The 21,292-nt window shown below is 54.8% G+C and overlaps 2 protein-coding genes across 4 annotated transcripts in view; one reads left to right on the top strand and one right to left on the bottom strand.

The window, feature by feature from the left end:
• The first annotated feature begins 827 nt into the window (after positions 1 to 827).
• On the top strand, positions 828 to 16,428 carry RABEP2 (rabaptin, RAB GTPase binding effector protein 2). The gene is given in 16 exon segments (XM_038762710.1): positions 828 to 840; positions 941 to 1,180; positions 6,484 to 6,714; positions 11,799 to 11,956; positions 12,137 to 12,256; positions 12,432 to 12,512; positions 12,514 to 12,789; positions 12,913 to 13,029; positions 13,131 to 13,229; positions 14,087 to 14,230; positions 14,382 to 14,559; positions 14,751 to 14,762; positions 14,859 to 14,914; positions 15,006 to 15,092; positions 15,239 to 15,355; positions 15,584 to 16,428. Coding segments are annotated over 16 exon segments (2,031 nt in total). The 3' UTR covers positions 15,686 to 16,428.
• The window catches only part of ATP2A1 (ATPase sarcoplasmic/endoplasmic reticulum Ca2+ transporting 1), a 31,222-nt gene continuing 26,309 nt past the window's right edge, over positions 16,380 to 21,292 (bottom strand). For 2 of the 3 annotated variants that reach the window (XM_038762476.1, XM_038762478.1), the window contains 3 exons: positions 21,036 to 21,153; positions 18,265 to 18,382; positions 16,380 to 16,702 (listed from right to left, as the gene is read on the bottom strand). In XM_038762476.1, coding sequence (XP_038618404.1) covers positions 16,677 to 16,702; positions 18,265 to 18,382; positions 21,036 to 21,153 — 262 coding nt within the window. In that variant the 3' untranslated portion in view covers positions 16,380 to 16,676. Of the gene's footprint in view, positions 16,703 to 16,803; positions 17,264 to 18,264; positions 18,383 to 21,035; positions 21,154 to 21,292 lie in introns of those variants that run through there. The other variant, XM_038762477.1, reaches the window with a different exon arrangement.

The raw sequence follows: 21,292 nt of genomic DNA on the forward strand, positions 1-21,292 counted from the left end.
TGAATGAATACAAATGAATGAATACGAATGAATACGAATGAATATGAATGAATACGAATGAATGAATGCGAATGAGTATGAATGAATGGATGAATGCGAATGAATGAATACGAATGAATGAATACGAATGAATGAATGAATATGAATGAATGAATATGAATGAATGAATGAATACGAATGAATGAATATGAATGAATACGAATGAATGAATGAATACGAATGAATGAATACTAATGAATGAATATGAATGAATGAATGAATACGAATGAATACGAATGAATGAATGAATATGAATGAATGGATGGATGAATACGAATGAATGAATGAATATGAATGAATGAATATGAATGAATGAATATGAATGAATGAATACGAATGAATGAATGAATGAATATGAATGAATGAATACGAATGAATGAATACGAATGAATGAATGAATGAATATGAATGAATGAATATGAATGAATGAATACGAATGAATGAATGCGAATGAATGAATATGAATGAATGAATACAAATGAATGGATGAATGAATACGAATGAATGAATGAATACGAATGAATGAATACGAATGAATGGATAAATGAATGAATACGAATGAATACTAATGAATGAATGAATGAATACGTGTCTCCCCCTTTTAGACTGTGAGCCCACTGTTGGGTAGGGACTGTCTCTGTGTGATGCCAATTTGTACTTCCCAAGCGCTTAGTACAGTGCTCTGCACATAGTAAGCGCTCAATAAATACGATTGATTGATTGATTGATTGAATGAATGAATATGAATGAATGAAAATGAATGAATACGAATGAATGAATGAATACGAATGAATGAGAGACGTGAGAGGGGCGGGCCCTCTTCGTCTCGGTCCGGGAGTAGTTTCCTAATCTGTTCGGAAGCCTCCGAGTCCGTTCGGGGGCCTCCGAGTCCCTTCGGCAGCTTCCGAGTCCGTTCGGCGGCTTCCGAGTCCGTTCGGCGGCTTCCGAGTCCGCTCGGCATTTTCCGCGGCCGCCTCCGCGAGCGGGCTCGGGATCCTCCGGCCTCCGCTCGGCCTCGGCGGGGCCCGGCTGAGCCGGAAACACCCGAGCGGAGCCGGAAACACCCGAGCGGACCCGGAAGGAGGAGCGGCGGCGATGGCGGCGGCGGCGGCGGCCGAGGACAGGTGGCGGCGCGCGCCAGGTAAGTCCGAGCGGGGCGGGGGCGCGCCGCGCGTGCACGCGCCGAGCGCGCGCTCCCGGTGGGGGGAGGGGGGCGCCGGGAAACGGGGCGGGGCCGGAGGGGAAGCGCCACGTGCTGCTAATCCTCAGTCATTCATTCATTCATTCATTCATTCATTCGTATTTACTGAGCGCTTACTGTGTGCAGAGCACTGGACTGAGCGCTTGGGAAGGACATCATCATCATCCCAATAATGGCATTTATTAAGCGCCTACTATGTGCCAAGCACCGTTCTAAGCGCCGGGGAGGTTACAAGGTGATCAGGTTGGCCCACGGGGGGGCTCACACTTTTCATCCCCATTTTCCAGATGAGATCACTGAGGCCCGGTGAAGTGACTTTAGACTGTGAGCCCACTGTTGGGTAGGGACTGTCTCTATATGTTGCCAATTTGTACTTCCCAAGCGCTTAGTACAGTGCTCTGCACATAGTATGCGCTCAATAAATACGATTGATGATGATGATGATGATGACTGCCCAAAGCCACTCAGCCGACAAGTGGCGGAGCCGGGATTTGAACCCATGACCTCTGACTCCAAAGCCCGGGTTCTTTCCACCGGGCCACGCTGCTTCTCTAATCATCATCATCGTAAAGGTGGCATTTGTTAAGCGCTTACTATGTGCCAAGCACCGTTCTGAGCGCCGGGGAGGTTACAAGGTGATCAGGTTGGCCCACTTAGGACTCCCAGTCTTCATCCCCATTTTCCAGATGAGGTCACTGAGGCCCGGTAAAGTGACTCGCCCAAAGCCACCCAGCCGACAAGTGGCGGAGCCGGGATTTGAACCCATGACCTCTGACTCCAAAGCCCGGGCTCTTTCCACCGAGCCACGCTGCTTCTCTAATCATCTTCATCATTTGTTAAGCGCGTACTATGTGCCAAGCACCGTTCTGAGCGCCGGGGAGGTTACAAGGCGATCAGGTTGGCCCACTTAGGACTCCCAGTCTTCATCCCCATTTTCCAGATGAGGTCACTGAGGCCCGGTGAAGTGACTTGCCCAAAGCCACCCAGCTGACAAGTGGCGGAGCCGGGATTTGAACCCGTGACCTCTGACTCCAAAGCCCGGGCTCTTTCCACTGAGCCACCCTGCTTCTCTAATAATCATCATCGTAAAGGTGGCATTTGTTAAGCGCTTACTATGTGCCAAGCACCGTTCTAAGCACCGGGGAGGTTACAAGGCGATCAGGTTGTCCCACTTAGGACTCCCAGTCTTCATCCCCATTTTCCAGATGAGGTCACTGAGGCCCGGTGAAATGACTTGCCCAAAGCCACCCAGCTGACAAGTGGCGGAGCCAGGATTTGAACCCATGACCTCTGACTCCAAAGCCCGGGCTCTTTCCACTGAGCCACGCCCCGTCTGTAATCATCATCATCATCATCCTAAAGGTGGCATTTGTTAAGCACTTACTATGTGCCAAGCATTCATTCATTCAATCGTATTTATTGAGCGCTTACTGTGTGCAGAGCACTGTACTAAGCGCTTGGGAAGTACAAGTTGGCAACATATAGAGGCAGTCCCTACCCAACAGTGGGCTCACAGTCAAGCACCGTTCTAAGCGCTGGGGAGGTTACAAGGTGATCAGGTTGTCCCACTTAGGACTCCCAGTCTTCATCCCCATTTTCCAGATGAGGTCACTGAGGCCCAGTGAAGTGACTTGCCCTAAGTCACACAGCTGACAAGTGGCAGAGCCGGGATTTGAACCCATGACCTCTGACTCCAAAGCCCAGGCTCTTTCCACCGAGCCACACTGCTTCTCTAATAATCATCATCGTAAAGGTGGCATTTGTTAAGCGCTTACTCTGTGCCGAGCACCGTTCTAAGGACTGGGGAGGTTACAAGGTGATCAGGTTGGCCCACTTAGGACTCCCTGTCTTCATCCCCATTTTCCAGATGAGGTCACTGAGGCCCGGTGAAGTGACTTGCCCAGAGTCACATAGCTGACAATTGAGGGAGCCGGGATTTGAACCCACGACCTCCGACTCCAAAGCCCGGGCTCTTTCCACCGAGCCACACTGCTTCTCTAATAATCATCATCATAAAGGTGGCATTTGTTAAGCGCTTACTATGTGCTAAGCACCGTTCTCAGCGCTGGGGTGGTTACAAGGTGATCAGGTTGTCCCACGGAGGGCTCCCAGTCTTCATCCCCATTTTACAAATGAGGTCACTGAGTCCCGGTGAAGTGATTTGCCCAGAGTCACATAGCTGACAATTGGTGGAGCCGGGATTTGAACCCATGACCTCTGACTCCAAAGCCCGGGCTCTTTCCACTGAGCCACGCTGCTTCTCTAATCATCATCATAATAAAGGTGGCATTTGTTAAGTGCTTACTATGTGCCAAGCACTGTTCTAAGCGCTGGGAAGAAATCCAAGGTGATCAGGTTGTCCCACGGGGGTTCACAGCCCAGGCTTGGGAGTCGTTCATTCATTCAGTCGTATTTATTGAGCGCTCACTGTGTGCAGAGCACTGGACTAAGCGCTGGGGAAGTCCAAGCTGCAACAGATAGGGACGGTCCCTACCCAACGACGGGCTCCCAGGCTAGAAGGGGGGAGACAGACGACAAAACAAGTCGACAGGCGTCAATACCATCAAAATAGATAAATAGAATTATAGATTCATTCAGTCAATCGTATTTATTGAGCGCTCACTGTGTGCAGAGCACTGGACTAAGCGCTTGGGAAGTCATCATCATCATCAATCGTATTTATTGAGCGCTTACTATGTGCAGAGCACTGTACTGAGCGCTTGGGAAGTCCAAGTGGGCAACATATAGAGACGGTCCCTACCTAACGACGGGCTCCCAGGCTGGAAGTGGGGAGACAAAATCGTCAAAATTGTCAGAACAAATAGAATTATAGAGTCAGAGGTCGTGGGTTCTAATCCCAGCTCCGCCACTTGTCAGCAGGGTGACTTTGGGCAAGTCACTTCTCTGGGCCTCAGTGACCTCATCTGTCAATCAATCAATCAATCAATCGTATTTATTGAGCGCATACTATGTGCAGAGCACTGTACTAAGCGCTTGGGAAGTACAAATTGGCAACACATAGAGACAGTCCCTACCCAAGAGTGGGCTCACAGTCTAAAAGGGGGAGACAGAGAACAGAACCAAACATACCAACAAAATAAAATAAATAGGATAGAAATGTACAAGTAAAATAAATAAATAAATAAATAGAGTAATAAATATGTACAACCATATATACATATATACAGGTGCTGTGGGGAAGGGAAGGAGGTAAGATGGGGGGATGGAGAGGGGGACGAGGGGGAGAGGAAGGAAGGGGCTTAGTCTGGGAAGGCCTCCTGGAGGAGGTGAGCTCTCAGCAGGGCCTTGAAGGGAGGAAGAGAGCTAGCTTGGCGGAGGGGCCAAATGGGGATCAAGACTGTGAGCCCCAAGAGGGACAACCTAATAACCCGGTATCTATCCCAGCGCTTAGAACAGTGCTTGGCACAAAGTAAGCGCGTAATAAATACCAACATTATTGTTATTAGCAAGTCACTTAACTTCTCTGTGCCTCAGTTCCCTCATCTGTCAAATGGGGATGAAGACTGTGAGCCCCACGTGGGGCAATCTAATCACCTTGTATCCACCCCAGCGCTTAGAACAGTGCTTTGCACATAGTAAGCGCTTAATAAATGTCATTATTATTATTGTTATTATTATTATTTTACAGATGAGGTCACTGAGGCCCAGAGAAGTGAAGTGACTTTGGGCAAGTCACAACTTCTCTGGGCCTCAGTGACCTCATCTGTAAAATGGGGATTAGGACTGTGAGCCCCATATGGGACAACCTGATTACCTTGTATCCCCCCCAGCGCTAGAACCGTGCTTGGCACATAGTAATAATAATAATAATGATGGTATTTGTTAAGCGCTTACTATGTGCACAGCACTGTTCTAAGCGCTGGGGGATACGAGTCCCCCACAACCCAACAAGTCACAGTCTTCTTGACTGTAAGCCCACTGTTGGGTAGGGACCGTCTCTATATGTTGCCAACTTGTACTTCCCAAGCGCTTAGTCCAGTGCTCTGCACACAGTAAGCGCTCAATAAATACGATTGAATGAATGAATACAAGGTGATGAGATCGTCCCACATGGGGCTCACCGTTTTAATCCTCATTTTCCAGATGAGGTAACTGAGGCCCAGAGAAGTTAAGTGGCTTGCCCAAGGTCACACAGCTGACAAGTGGCCGAGCCGGGATTCGAACCCACGACCTCTGACTCCCAAGCCCGGGCTCTCTCCACCGAGCCATGCTGCTTCTGCTTCAGAGAGGTTTCGGCCCGTGGCATCATCAGTCGTATTTATTGAGCGCTTACTATGTGCAGAGCACTGCACTAAGCGCTTGCAGGAGGGCGTCACACCCAATGCAAGGGGGCAGGCCTCCGGGAGAGTGCATGGCAATCACTAATCAATCAGTATCAATAGTATTTATTGAGCGCTTACCCCTTCGGAGCTCTGCCCGCGGCGTTTGGGAGAAGGGAGGTAGTAGACACCGTCCCTGCCCTCAAAGGGCTGACCGCCCAGAGGATTTCTCCGGAGGGTACGACGAGGCCGCGAGAGGGAAAACAGAAGGGTGACGGGGAGGTGTCCTTCCCAAGCGCTTAGTACAGTGCTCTGCACACAGTGAGCGCTCAATAAATACGATGGAATGAAAGGCACCGTGGGATTCGTGGTGGGCCCAATGTGTGCCGAGGGTAGACGCGGGATACGCGGATCGGGAACAGTCCCTGTCCCGTGTGAGGCAGCCCTTCTGAGAGGGAGGGAGAAACAGGTGCTTTGCGCTTAATAAATGCCGTCATTATTATTTTGCTAATAGAGAAACTGAGGCACGGAGGAGTTTAGTGACCTGCCCGAGGTCACGGCAGGCAAGCGGTGAGGCTGGTCTCCCGACTCCCAGCCCCCTGCTCTTTCCACTGAGCCACACCAAGAGCCCCGGAGTGGCTGACTCAGGAAATCAATCAATCAATCAGTCGTATTTATTGAGCGCTTACTGTGTGCAGAGCACTGGACTAAGCGCTTGGGAAGTACAAGTTGGCAACATATCGAGACAGTCCCTACCCAACAGTGGGCTCACAGTCTAAAAGGGGGAGACAGAGAACAAAACCTAACAAAACAGAATAAATAGAATGGATATGTACAAGTAAAATAAATAGAGAAATAAATATGTACAAAGGGAAGGGAGGGAAGACCAGGAATTGGGTGGAGCGATGGGAGGGGAGAAGAGGAATGGGACGAGGGGACCCGGCCGATCCCCGGGATTTCTAGCAGGGGTGACCCGTGTACCGGCAGAGCCGGGGGAGGAGGAGGAGGAGGAGGAAGAAGAGGAGGAGACGGGGGAGCTGGACCGGCTGCGGGCCCAGCTTGGCGCGGCCCTGACGGAGATGGAGAACATGAAAGCCGTGGCGGAAGTGAGCGAGAGCACCAAGGCCGAGGCCGTGGCCGCGGTGCAGAGACAGTGCCGGGAAGAGGTGGCGTCCCTACAGACCATCCTCAAAGGTGAGCTCTCCCCCATCCCTTCCTTCTCTTCCCAGACCCTTCCCGACACGCCGCTCGCTGCTTCGAGGAATCGGTCTCCCTCTGCCCTCCCTCTGCCCATCCGCCAAGCTCGCTCTCTTCCTCCTTTCAAGGCCCTACTGAGCGCTCACCTCCTCCAGGAGGCCTTCCCACACTCAGCCCCTTCCTTCCTCTCCTCCTCGTCCCCCTCTCCATCCCCCATCTTACCTCCTTCCCTTCCCCACAGCACCTGTATATACGTTTGTACATATTTATTACTCTATTTATCTTACTTGTACATATCTATTCTATTTATTTTATTTTGGTAGTATGTTTGGTTTTGTTCTCTGTCTCCCCCTTTTAGACTGTGAGCCCACTGTTGGGTAGGGACTGCCTCTAGATGTTGCCAACTTGGACTTCCCAAGCGCTTAGTACAGTGCTCTGCACACAGTAAGCGCTCAATAAATACGATTGATGATGATGATGGTCCCGGCGGATCTCCCACCTCGGTTAGAAGGTCGGGGACCAGCGGAGTAATCAATCCGCCCTTCCTACTCAAAGACTTTCTACTTCTAGACTGTGAGCCCACTGTTGGGTAGGGACCGTCACTATGTGTTGCCAACTTGGACTTCCCAAGCGCTTAGTCCAGTGGTCTGCACACAGTAAGCGCTCAATAAATACGATTGAATGAATGAAAGATGATCCGTTGACGGCGATGTTCACCCGTGGGCGCACGCTTGACTGACTTTAGAGGTCACGGCGGCACCAGGAGCCAGTCGCAGCGGGCACCCACAAAGGTTGTCAGCCGTGTGGCTTTGGGCAAGTCACTTAACTTCTCTGGGCTTCAGTTACCTCATCTGTAAAATGGGGATTAATCAATCAATCAATCAATCAATCGTATTTATTGAGCGCTTACTGTGTGCAGAGCACTGGACTAAGTGCTTGGGAAGTCCAAGTTGGCAACATATAGAGACGGTCCCTACCCAACAGTGGGCTCACGGTCTAGAATGGGGAGACAGAGAACAAAACATATTAACAAAATAAAATAAATAGAATAGATATGTACAAGTAAAATAAATAGAGTAATAAATACGTACAAACATATATACATATATACAGGTGCTGTGGGGAAGGGAAGGAGGTAAGGCGGGGGGATTAAGACTGTGAGCCCCCCGTGGGACAACCTGATCACCTTGTAACCTCCCCAGCACTTAGAACAGTTCTTTGCACATAGTAAACGCTTCATAAATGCCATCATCATTATTATTATTATTATTGTATCTCATTGTGCAGACCTGTTTGTTGTCTGCAGCGCCTGGTGCTGTTTTTGCTTTGACTTCCTTGTCTTATGGTCCGTATCTACAAAGCTCCTGTCCGACACGAGCTGCTCCCCTCCCGGCTACGCTACCGCTACCGGAAACCGGAGAACGCCCATTGGGGCTTCGCCGGCGGAGTGAGGATTTCTTTCCGAAGCATCACCTCGGGCATCTCGTGTAGTGGAAAGGCTCCCTGGGGAAATCCTGAAAATAGCTCTCTAACAGCAACTCCCAAGTTAGCTACCCCAGCAGCTAACTTGCATCGGCTTTGGCCATAAATGGAGTTGCGATCGTAAAATCGTTGCAGACACTTGGCAGTGTTTCACACCCTTGGACCCACACACCTGCTTCTTACTGTATTCCGGGCGCTAGAACAATTTCTTCGCGCGGGTTCTCGGTCCTGAAAATGTCCAGGACCGGCGCGAGAGACTCCCTCGTCGTCATTGTTCACCTCACCCCATCTTTTGGTTCTTCTTCCTCTGACCCATGAACTATTTTGTGTCTGTGCCCTGCTTTGGATTGTAACCTCCCTGCAGTCAGGGAAGGTTTTGCCTCACTTCTTGTCGGATTCTCCCAAGTGCTCAGGACAGGGTTCTCTGCCCACAGCAGGCGCTGCATAAATACTTTTGAGTGGTTGAATTCTTTAGCAGGGACTTCAGAGACACTGGACCAGAATTTGGAGCTCCAAAGTCCCGTACAGACCTGAAGACCTCAAGGCGCACTAGTTGGGGCCCCTATTTAGGCTACAGCAAAAGTGGATCCATAGTTCATTTCAGCAGGGATTGCTGCTGGGGAGAGGAGGGACTTTTGTGTCTTTCTGACTGCTCCCTTGGGCCTCTGGAAGTTGCAGACCCGCACATATGTGAAACCACGGCACCCACAGGCATCCCCAACCCGAAATGGGAAGGGAAGGGGCTCTGCAGAAGCCGTATAGGCCGTCCGAATCCAGTGGACAACGGTTCCTTCCATCCAGAGCGACTGATGAAGCTCAGTCAGGAGACTTCTGCACTGAGAACCCCACGGGAAGGAATTGATTCGGGTGCTAGGGATTTGCACAGCGTGACTCGCACTCTCCTCCCCGCCAGTGATGCTCCTGCTGGGACAGGGAAAGCGATGGGCAACTGAGCTTAAGGGGATGACGGGATGCCCATGCAGTGATTCCCTGGGGGGAAGAGAAGGTGCGAGATTGCAGAGATCTGGGCTAGCCAGGTTAATTTGGGAATCGTCTGCGTAAAGGTGGTAACTGAAGCCGTGGGGAGCGAGGGAAAAGTGAGAAGAGACGGGGACACAGGAAGGAGCCTCGAGGGGCTCCCTCAGTTAGGGGTGAGAGGCCGAGGAAGGGCTGGTGAAAGAGACGGAAGGTTTGGCCGGGGATGCGAGAGGAGAACCAGGAGATTGGCAGATGGGTGAAAGCGAGGTTAGATAGCGTTTCTCGGAAATGGGCCTCAGTTGGCAGAGGTCGCTGAGAGGCAGAAGAGAGTGAAGAAAGCGGAGAGTCCATCAGACTTCGCAGGGAGGCGGTCAGTGGTTACCATGGAGAGTGCAGGGTCATCGTGCCTTGAAGGGAACAGAAACCAGACTTTAGAGGCAGTTGGAGGGAAGTGGAGACAGTGGGAGTGTCCAACCTGTTCTACGAGTTTGGACAGGAAAGGGAGGAGGGAGATGGGCTGGAAGCTGGAGGGTGGCAGTGGCATCCAAACAGGGTTCTTTTTTAGGATGGGGGAGGAGTGAGCATGTTTGGAGGGTCAGACGGGAAAGAGCTACCAGAAGTTGAACAGTCGAGGATGGCCGTCAGAGTCCCTCCCTTCTTCCCCCATTGCCTGCCATCTTCAACCGTTCTGTTTTCAAGGGCTCTTCCCCACTGCTTTCAGACTTGCCTACGTATCCCCATCCTAAAAAAAGCCCTCCCTTGACTCCGTGGCTCCCTCCAGTTATCGCTCTCTCCCCCTCCTACCATTCCTCTCCAAATTTCTCGTGAGAGTTGTTTACACCCGCCGTCTCCACCTCCTCTCCTCCAGTTCTCCCCTTGATCCCCTCCAGACTGGTTTCTGCCCCCTTCATTCCTTGGAAGAAAGCCTTCTCTAAAGGTCACCAGTGACCTTTTTTTTGCCAAATCTGACAAGACCACCTTCTTACCCTGAAAACTTATCCAACCTTGGCTTCTCTGACACTGTCCTCTCCTGGTTCTCGTCCTATCTTTTTTGTAGGCTCCTTCTCTGCTTCCCAGCCTCTGTCAAGTGGGAATCCCTCAAGACTCAGTTCTGGGGCCTCCTCTATTCCCATCTACACCTAGACCCTTGGAGGACTCATTCACTCCCATGGCTTCAGCTACCATTTCTGTGCGGATGATTTCCGAATCTACATCTCTAGCCCTGACCTTTCTCCGTTTTTTGTTTTTTTTATAGTATTTGTTAAGTGCTTCCTAAGTGCCAGGTGCTGAGGTAAATACAAGATAATCAGGTTGGACACATTCCATGTCCCACACGGGGCTCACGGTCCCATTTTACGGATGAGCTGAGGCACAGAGAAGGAAGTGAAGTGACTTGCCCGAGATCACCCAGCAGCCAAGTGGCAGAACTGGGATTAGAACCCAGGTCCTTCTGACGCCCAAACCCGTGTTCTTTCTACTAGGCCATCCTTCTCTGCAATCTCGCATTTCCTCCTGCCTTGTGGACAGGTAACGTGTCTTCCAACCCTGTTGTACTCTCCCAAGTGCTTAGTACCATACTTTCCACACAGAAAGTGTTCAATAAATACCATTGATGATGATGATGATGATGATGGTTAGAGTGGATGCAGTCAGAAACGTTGTAGAGAGGGTAGAAATCAGTCAATCAACTGCATTTATTGAGCATTTACGGTGTGCAGAGCACTATACTAAGCCCTTTGGGAGAGTACAATATAATAGCATCGGTAGATACGTTCCCTGCCCACGGGGAGCTTACGGCCTAGAAGGGGAGACAGACATTAATATAAATAAATTACGGCTCTGTACGCAAGTGCTGTGGGGCTGAAGTTGGGACGGATAATGTGCGCTTCAATCAATCGATCAATCAATCATAGTTATCTTGAAAGCAGGAAAGAGACGGGGAGGATAAGACTTCCACACTCCAGGAAGACTCCTCTTCCTACCATTCATTCATTCGTTCATTCAATCGTATTTATTGAGCGCTTACTGTGTGCAGAGCACTGTACAAGGCGCTTGGGAAGTACAAGTTGGCAACATAATAATAATGATGGCATTTATTGAGCGCTTACTATGTGCAAAGCACTGTTCTAAGCGCTGGGGTAGATACGAAGTAATAAAGTTGTCCCACCAGGGGCTCACAGAATTAATCCCCATTTTCCAGATGAGGTAACTGAGGCCCAGAGAAGCGAAGTGACTTGCCCAAAGTCACCCAGCTGACAGGTGGCGGAGCCGGGATTTGAACCCGTGACCTCTGACTCCAAAGCCCGGGCTCTTTCCACTGAGCCACGCTGCTTCTCTATAGAGATATATAGAGACGGTCCCTACCCAACAGTGGGCTCACAGTGTAGTCTACCACACAACTTCCTCCAAAATTCGTTTTCTCATCCCGCCCTCTCTCCGTGGTTCCTCCTCCGCCGCCTTCCCACTGGTGGAGACCCCCAGATCAGCTCCTGGACGGGGCTCCCGGGGCTGCGGGCCCAAACCGGCCTTCTGGGAGCCTGATAACTGAAACCCCCTCTACGTCCCCCGCCGCCGACCCTCTTCCCCTCATCTCTCTCTCTCTCTGTCTGTCCTTCCCCAAGACTCTATCAGCAGCTACGAGGCTCAGATCTCTTCTCTGGAGCAAGAGCGGCGACAAGAGCAGCAGAGCCGAGAGGCCCGAGAGCGGGAGCTGAGCCGGCTGAAGCAGCTGCTGTCGCGCTCTCACCCCCTGGACTCCTTGGAGAAGCAGATGGAGAAGGTGGGCGCTGGGGCCGGCCCCGGCTGCGTTCGGGGAGAGCGCGAGGGAGCCCTAAGCCGGGCGGTGTCCCTGAGGTGAGGTGGGAAGGTGGAAGAGGCCATCCCGCCGCCTCCACTTCCCCCAACCCTCGGGGCAGCGTCCGAGTGGGGCCTTGCCCGGTCCTGCCCTGCCCACCTCCAGGCCCACGAGGACTCCGAGAAGCTGCGAGAGATCGTGCTGCCCATGGAGCAGGAGATCGCAGAGTTGAAGGGGAAGCTGCTGAGGGCCGAGGAACTGATCCAGGAGATCCGCAGGGGCGAGGTGAGTAGGCGGGAGCGCCCGTGGAGGCAAGGAGAGGGACGAGGAGGGCGGCCTGGGGGAGGCAGGGCGGGTGGGCGAGGGGGAGGGCGGCTGGACGGCCGCCAGGGTCACGCGGGAAACGCTCTGACCGGCCCTCGGGGCGCCCCTTGTCTCTTGCCGACCGACCCGCGCCCAGGGTTCCCTCCGTCCCCGCCGTCACTCCCTGCACGGTTCGGCGGAGTCGCTGCCTCTACCCCGCGACCCGTCGCCCCCCGCCGGAGCAGCCGGAGGACCTGGGCGGGGACGGGGGAGTGGCCGCCGAGGCCTTTGCCCGAAACTGTGGGGACAGCGCCTCGCTCTCCTCCTTCTCCTTCTCGCTCGGGGGGCCCGGCAGCAGCGCCTCCCTGCCCCGGGGCCACAGGGGGCTCAGCCCAGAGCAGGAAGAGACGGCCTCCCTCGTCTCCACGGGGACCCTGGTGCCCGAGGGCATATACCTGCCGCCTTCCGGCTACCAGCTGGTCCCGGACCACCAGTGGGAGCAGCTGCAGCTTGAGGTGAGCCGGGGAGCGGGGCTGCCCGGCTAGGGAGACGGGCACTGATGTCCCAGAAAGCGACCTGCAGAGGAAACTGGAGAAGAGAGAAGGGGCCGCCCTGATGCGGGGGGTGTCGCGCGGCAGGGGCGGCAGCAGCAGGAGTCCGTGCAGCAGCTTCAGAGTCAGCTGGAGAGCGCCGGGCGGGAGCGGGATGGGCTGCAGGAGGCCCTGAACAGGAGCAACGAGGACTGTGCCAGGCAGGTAGGGCTCCGGCCCCCTGACCCATTCTCGCCCCCGAGCTGGACGACGCCCCTTTCCCGACTCCCGCCCCAAACCCACCCCGTCCGTCTCCCATCTTCCAGGTGCAAGTGCTGCTGGACCAAATCCAGAACTCAGAGCGTCTCCTGCAGTCCTTGCAGGGCACCGTGAGCCAGGCCCAGGAGAGAGCGCAGCAGCAGATGGTGAGGGAGGCGAACTGGGGGCGCGCGGAAAGCGGGCCGAGGCCTGTCTTCTAGGGAGCGGGGCGGGAAGAGGCCAGAGGAGAAAGGGGGCCGCCGATCCACGCGTCCCCTTCCGCCCAGCACTGGGGTCCCACTGGGGCCCAGCCGGAGCCAGCCAACCCGCCCTCCCGAGGGACGGGGTTCATCGGAGCCCCGCTGCGGCTGAACCTCCAGTCCCAGTGGAGGTTTGGGCCCTGGGTTCAGCTCTCGTCATTGGGAGAGGCAGGTGGATGCGTGTCACCGAGGCTGGATGAGCCCGAGGGCTGGTGGGAAGATGCCGCCTTAGACGCCATCCTAGTAAGAAAAGAGGCTGGCGGGAATGCTCAGGGCCAAGAAGAGTTGAGAAGCCGTGTGGCCTAGTGGGAAGAACACGGACTGGGCAGTCAGAAGAATCTGGGCTCCATCACTTGACCCTGGGCAAGCTGCTTCACTTCCATGTGGCTCGGTTACCTCATCGGTAAAGGGGGAGTAAAGATCGTCAGCCCCGTGTGGGCCGTGGACTGTGTCCGACCCGATTAGCTTGGAGGTACGCCAGCACCTGATACGGTGCCTGACGCTGCTGTAAGCGCTTAACGGATACCGTCAAATATTTATATTTAAAAAGTGGCTGGTGAGGAGAGGCGGCTGGGTGAGAAGAGTGAGGAGGCTAATGAATCATTTATTGAGCACTTCCTGTGCAGAGAGCACTGTACTAGCATTTGGGAGAGTACAAGATCTGCTCCCTGCCTTCAGGGAGCTTCGAGTCTGGCAGGCCGTACCGTTGGGGAGTGGAGAGAACCCGCCTCGTCCGGAGCTAACCTCCCTTTGCCCCCTCCCAGGCCGAGCTGGCCGCCTCCCACAAGCGTCTGTGCTATGAGGTGAAGTGTCTGAACGAGGAGAACGAGGGCCTGCGGGGAGGACGCCCCACCCCTCTGGGACCTCAGGAGCAGGAGGACCGAGAGCCGCTGCCCAACTCCGTGCCCGTGCGTAGGGGAGACCGGGGGACAGCGCGGTCCTGGCCCAGGAGGACCCTCGGGGACGGGCTCCTTTGTGACCGGCACTCCGTAGCTGAGATCGGGGGCGAACGGCCAACTGCCGGGGCCCCCGATCCCCCATCTCCGCCTCCCACCCCAGGAGCTGCAGCGGCTGCTGAGGGAGGCCCAGCAGGAGCTGCGAGGCTGCCGGCAGGCCCGGGAGCACGAGGCTGAGCGGCTGCGCATCGAGATTGTGAACCTGAGGGAGACGCTGGACGAGCAGACGGCGGCGAGGGCCCGGCTGGAGGGAACCCTGCGGGGCCAGCGGGAGGAGACACGTGAGGAGACCGGGGGGTGCCCGTGAATAGGTCGACCTGGCCTCAGGGAGAGAGGAGAGCGGGCGACGGGGTAGAAGCGAAGATGATGGAGGGGTGGATGATGAGACCAAGGGAGCAGACTGATGATTGACATCTCTCTCTCTCTCTCTCCCTGCCACCCATACACTCGTTCCGTTGCCACAACCCTGCAGAGGTGCTGGAGGGTGAGTGCGCAGGGATCTGCGGCCGGGAGAGGTGGGAATTGTGGGGGAGGCCGGCAGGGAAGGTTCTGGCTCTGACCGCCGTCCCTGACCCGCTAGCCTCCCTGTGCAGCCTGAGGACGGAGATGGAGCGCATCCAGCAGGAGCAGAGGAAGGCGAGTCCACCACGGGGAAGGGCAGAATGGGATTTGGGTTGGGGGGAAGGCCGGGGCAGGTTCCCTCCCCGTGACCCACGGCCTTCTGTAGGCGGAGGAGCAACAGCTAGAGGAGGCCCGGAGGGACAAGCAGCCCCAGCCGCAGCAGACGCCGGCCCAGGACTGGGCCAAAGAGAAGGTCAGAAGAGCCTGGCGGGTCTCACCCGCCCTTCGTCCCACTCTGTGGGAAGGGCTTTGCCGACCCCGGCTCTCTGAAGTCTGCGGAGGGGGATGACTTTCCCCCCTCGGCCCTCCCAATTCCCATCCTCTCCTTCCCCTCGCCAGGCCCAGCTGCAGAGCTTCCTGTCAGAGCAGAGGGGAAAGGTGCAGTGGCTACAGGTGGAACTGGAGACGAGTGAACAAGTGCAGCGGGATTTTGTGAGGCTGTCCCAGGCCTTGCAGGTGCGGCCCTAAGGGGAGGGAGGGCGGGGGGTTGACCCCAAGGATGGGAGGGAGTCTGGGAGGGGCGGGTGCCGAAAGATACCCGGCGCGGGGGCATTCCCCAGTCTTTACGAGTAAGCGTGGGGAAGTAGGGTGGGAGTTGTGTTGGGATTCCTGCTCGGGCTGAGGGCTTCTTTCTTCCTCACTTCCCCCCACCCACCACCAACAACCACAAACACACACACACAGGTGCGCCTCGAGAGGATCCGCCAGGCAGAAAGCCTGGAGCAGGTGCGTAGCATCGTGGATGAGACGCCACTCAGGGACATCAGCGACATCAAGGAGACCTGAGGACCCCGGAAGACGGGACGGCCCACCATCCTTTCCTCCCCCTTGGCCCGTTGGTGGCTTAACCGCAGCCCGGGGCCTGCTGGGGCAACTGGGCTTTAGGGGTATTAAGGGAACAGGCGCTAAACGGGACCCCGCTCCCTCCCCCCCCACTTCCACCCTTCACCCCTCAGGGAGGGCTCTGTCCCCTTCCGCTGGATCCCACTCAACTCGGAGTGGCGGCTTCCTCCTCCCCACCCCCCCTGACTTCCTGGGGGTAATCGGGGCTCTCAGGGATGACAGCAGGAGGGTTGGGCCTCGACGGCCCCTCAACTGCCTCCAACTAACCAAAGGTTCAGGGACCTGCTGCCCCCACCCCCTCACCCACTGCTGACTTGTAGGGACTTGCTCTGCACATGCACGCATACACACAGACAGACCAAACTGACACTAATCACTCCCAGCCCCCGAGGATGTCTTGGGCACCCCTAGGTCCCTTAACCTCCCCTCGAGGGGCAGGAAGGCCGGGGGAGAGCAGTGAAGACCCGGGAGAAACGGTTGCAGGGCTCACGTGTGAGACGGGCGCCTTGCACGCGCAAGGGGCCCGGTCCCCCGTCACGCCTCCGAGGGACCCGTGAATGTCAGGTGGGCACGGGTGCAGCGCCCAAATGGGCGGGGAGCGGACCCCATTGCTTCTCGCAGCCACACGAACCCGGGATGGAGTGTTCTCTCCTTTAATTTCAATAAATAAGCAGCTCAGACAGTCACTTTGTCCCCGCAACCCCGGGGAGTGGGGAAGGGTGGAGAAGAGGGGCCTCCCCACGAGGGGAAGGAGAAAACGGGTGGGAAGGGGGGGTTATAAAGGGCGGAGTCGGGGATGAGTCCTGTGTGAGCAAAGGGAGACGTGGAGGGGGTGGGGGCGGTGGGAAAGCCGTGCCACAGATCGGACCGAAGTCGCATCGGTCTACCCGGGGGCCGGGGAGCAGGGGAGAGAAATCTTGGGGCACGGAGTGGGTTACTTCCTTCGTTCATCTTCCGGATCTAAAATGAGAAGGGAGAGAGTCGAGGAGACGGAGAGTAGGATGGGGGAGAGCACACTCCCACCCCCGCAACACCCCGCCAGCGCGTGGAACCTGACCCCTTCCAACGTGGCCCTGGTGCCAACTTGTACTGAAGAGGACAGAAACTCACCTGGTGGGCGGGCCTGAGGGCAGCCCTCCAAAACCTCACAATCCAAGAACCTCTTCTCCATGGACCCTCTTTGTCCACCCCAAGCAATCCCACAGACAAGGACTGTGTCCCAAGTCTCTCGGGGTCATCCCCTTTAGGGAGGGCCGGGAGTGGGGGGCTGTGGAGCAGGGATGGCCATGGAGAGCCCTACCGACTGGCACCATCATCATCGCCTCCACCACTCACTTCCTGACTTTCCGGCTGTCAGGATCCAGCCTGAGGCAGCGAGCGAGCCAGCGCAGAGAGGGGGCATGGAGGGAAGGGGAAGGGAGAGGAGGGCCAGCAGGCAGGGTGCAACCACGGGGAAGGAGAGAGGGTGGTGATACCTGTGACACGGACTCAAGGAGTTGGAGGAGGGGGAAACAGGTTACCCTACAACCAGAGAGGATAGAAAGACCACAGTTATAGACAGATGAGAGGCTGAGTCAGAAGGGACAGACGCGGGAGAGAAAGAGGGGGACAGATACGTAGATGGGATTTGGGCAGAAGGGATGAGGGGGTCTCCTTGTTTCCTAACTAAAACACCTCTTCCCCAGGGCTGGGGGGAATCTTTCCACCTGGAAGGGAAGAGGGGACTGGGGGCGCGGGGAGCAGCTGGAGGTGCCAAGGAGGCCGTGTGGGGAGGGGATGGGGGTGCAGAGGAGGCCTCATGGGGAGCGGATGGGGCCGCAGAGGGGGCCACGTGGGGAAGGGATGGGGGCGCAGAGGAGGCCTCATGGGGAGCGACTGGGGGTGCAGAGGAGGCCCTGTGGAGAAGGGATGGGGGTGGAGAGGAGGCCTCATGGTGAGCTTATGGGGGCACAGAGGGGGCCACGTGGGCAAGGGATGGGGGCGCAGAGGAGGCCTCATGGGGAGCGTATGGGGGCACAGAGGGGGCCACGTGGGCAAGGGATGGGGGCGCAGAGGAGGCCTCATGGGGAGTGTATGGGGGCACAGAGGGGGCCACGTGGGGAAGGGATGGGGACGCAGAGGAGGCCTCATGGGGAGCGTATGGGGGCACAGAGGGGGCCACGTGGGGAAGGGATGGGGGCGCAGAGGAGGCCTCATGGGGAGCGTAAGGGGGCACAGAGGGGGGCCACGTGGGGAAGGGATGGGGGCGCAGAGGAGGCCTCATGGGGAGCGGATGGGACCACAGAGGAGGCCTCATGGGGAGCGGATGGGGGCCACGTGGGGAAGGGATGGGGGCGCAGAGGAGGCCTCATGGGGAGAACTGGGGGCGCAGAGGAGCCCCCCCCCCCCCCCCCCATGGGGAGCAGGTGGGGCACAGAGGAGGCCGCGTGGGGAGCGGCTTGGGGGGGGGGGCGCAGAGGGGGCCGCGCGGGGAGCGGCTCGGGGCGCAACCGGTCCAAGGGAAGTGGGATCGGGCCTCTCACCTTCCAGGTAGTTCCGGGCAAAAAATTTGAGGAGCTCATCCAGTAAAATAACTGGAACTGAGATCTTCAGGACCATGAGCCATTGGGTAACATCCAGCGCTCGCAGCTTAAAGATCATCTGTGATGGAAGGGGAGAGCGTCTGTCATTCCCCAATTTAAACTCCAGCAGCGTGGCTCAGTGGAAAGAGCCCGGGCTCTGGAGTCAGAGGTCACGGGTTCAAATCCCGCCTCCGCCACCTGTCAGCTGTGTGACTTTGGGCAAGTCACTTCAGTTCTCTGGGCCTCAGTTACCTCGTCTGGAAAATGGGGATGAAGACTGTGAGCCCCCCGTGGGACATCCGGATCACCTTGTAACCTCCCCAGCACTTAGAACAGTGCTTTGCACATAGTAAACGCTCAATAAATGCCATCATTATTATTATTATTGTAACCTCCCCAGCGCTTAGAACAGTGCTTTGCACGCAGTAAGCGCTTACTAAATGCCATCATCATTATCATTATTATTATTCCCAACCCAATCCCAGGGGTGTTTTGTTTGTTTTTAGTGGTATAATGGCTTGCTATGTGTCAACACTGTCCTAAGCACTGGGGTAGACATGAGTTAATTAGGTCGGACACAGTCCCTGTCCCACGTGGGGCTTGCAGTCTAAGCAGGAGGGGGAACAGGAGGACCGAGGCACAGGGAAGTGACTTGCCCAGGGTGACACGGGAAGCAACTGGCAGGGCCGGGATTAGATCCCAGGTCCTTTGACTCCCAAGGCCATGCTCTCTATCCACTAGGCCATGCCACTGCTCCATAATAATAATAATGGCATTTATTAAGCGCTTACTATGTGCAAAGCACTGTTCTAAGTGCTGAATAATAATTGGCATTTGTTAAGCGCTTACTATGTGCAAAGCACTGTTCTAAGCGCTAGGGAGGATACAGGGTGATCAGGTTGCCCCACGTGGGGCTCACGGTCTTCATCCCCATTTTACAGATGAGGTAACTGAGGCTCAGAGAAGTTAAGTGACTTGCCCAAGATCACACAGCAGACATGTGGCAGAGCCAGGATTCGAACCCATGACCTCTGACTCCAAAGCCCGGGCTCTTTCCACTGAGCCACGCTGCAATGCGGTTTCTTTGGTTCCACCGCCCTTCCCCTCACGCTGCCAAGTCGTCGCCCCGGCCCTGGCCCGTGCTGTCTCCCCCAAGCTCGGCTGGGAGCGGGGAAGCAGCGTGGCTCACTGGAAAGAGCACGGGCTTTGGAGTCAGAGGTCATGGGTTCAAATCCCGGCTCCGCCAGTAGTCAGCTGTGTGACCTTGGGCAAGTCACTTAACTTCTCTGGGCCCCAGTTCCCTCATCTGTAAAATGGGGATGAAGACTGTGAGCCCCACGTGGGACAATCTGACTACCTTGTATATACCCCAGCGCTTAGAACAGTGCTTGGCACATAGTAAGCGCTTAACAAATACCAACATTATTATTATTATTATTATGAGGGGCATCAGTCACTCGTCCATCACTAGCATCCAACGAGCACTTACTGGGTGCAGACTGCTAGACTAACTGCTTGGGAGAATCGGTCGATGCGATCCCCACCCAGAAAGGGAGGGCCTTTGATTCATTCATTCAATCGTATTTATTGAGCGCTTACTGTGTGCAGAGCACTGGACTAAGCGCTTGGGAAGTCCAAGTTGGCAACATATAGAGACGGTCCCTACCCAACAGCGGGCTCACAGTCTAGAAGGGGGAGACAGACAACAAAACAAAACGTGGACAGGTGTCAAGTCGTCAGAATAAATAGAAATAAAGCTAGATGCACATCATTAACAAAATAAACAGAATAGTAAATATGGACAAGTAAAATAAATAGAGTAATAAATCTGTACAAACATATATACAGGTGCTGTGGGGAAGGGAAGGAAGAAGAAGGAGGGGGGAGCCACACTTATTCATTCATTCATTCAATCGTGTTTATTGAGCGCTTACTGTGTGCAGAGCACTGGACTAAGCGCTTGGGAAGTACAAATTGGCAACATACAGAGATGGTCCCTACCTAAAAACAGGCTCACATTCATTCAGTCATTCAATTGTATTTATTGAGCGCTTACTGTGTGCAGAGCACTGTACTAAGCGCTTGGGAAGTCCAAGTTGGCAACATACAGAGACGGTCCCTACCCAACAACGGGCTCACAGTCTAGAAGGGGGAGACAGACAGCAAAACAAAACATGTGGACAGGTGTCAAGTCATCAGAATAAATAGAATTAAAGCTAGATGCACATCATTAACAAAATAAACAGAATAGTAAATATGTATAAGTAAAATAAATAGAGTAATAAATCTGTACAAACATATATACAGGTGCTGTGGGGAGGGGAAGGAGGAAGGGGGGGAAGCCGCACTCATTCATTCGTTCATTCAGTCGTATTTATTGAGTGCTTACTGTGCGCAGAGCACTGTACTAAGCGCTTGGGAAGTACAAGTTGTCAACATACAGAGATGGTCCCTACCCAAAAACGGGCTCACATTCATTCATTCATTCAATCGTATTTATTGAGCGCTTACTGTGTGCAGAGCACTGTACTAAGCGCTTGGGAAGTCCAAGTTGGCAACACATAGAGACGGTCCCTACCCAACGGTGGGCTCACAGTCTAGAAGGGGGAGACAGACAACAAAACAAAACATGTGGACAGGTGTCAAGTCGTCAGAATAAATAGAAATAAAGTTAGATGCACACCATTAACAAAATAAATAGAATAGTAATATGGACAAGTAAAATAACTCACCGGGAGGGGGTCAACGTAGAGGATGAGGAAGTGGAGGGACATGGAGAGGCAGATGGAGCCGACAAGCCAGATGTTCACCCAGGGTGGCATCCGCACCAGGGACTGGTTCTCTGACAGGCTGCAAAGGGGACAGGATTGGGCGGGGGAAGTGGTGAAAAATCGGCCCAGGAGAGGGATGGAAGACACAGAGTCATGGGTTCGAATCCCAGCTCTGCCATTGTCAGCTGTGTGACTTTGGGCAAGTCACTTAACTTCTC

Source organism: Tachyglossus aculeatus, chromosome 21, assembly GCF_015852505.1.
Source record: "Tachyglossus aculeatus isolate mTacAcu1 chromosome 21, mTacAcu1.pri, whole genome shotgun sequence".
In the NCBI taxonomy this organism is placed as follows: domain Eukaryota; kingdom Metazoa; phylum Chordata; class Mammalia; order Monotremata; family Tachyglossidae; genus Tachyglossus; species Tachyglossus aculeatus.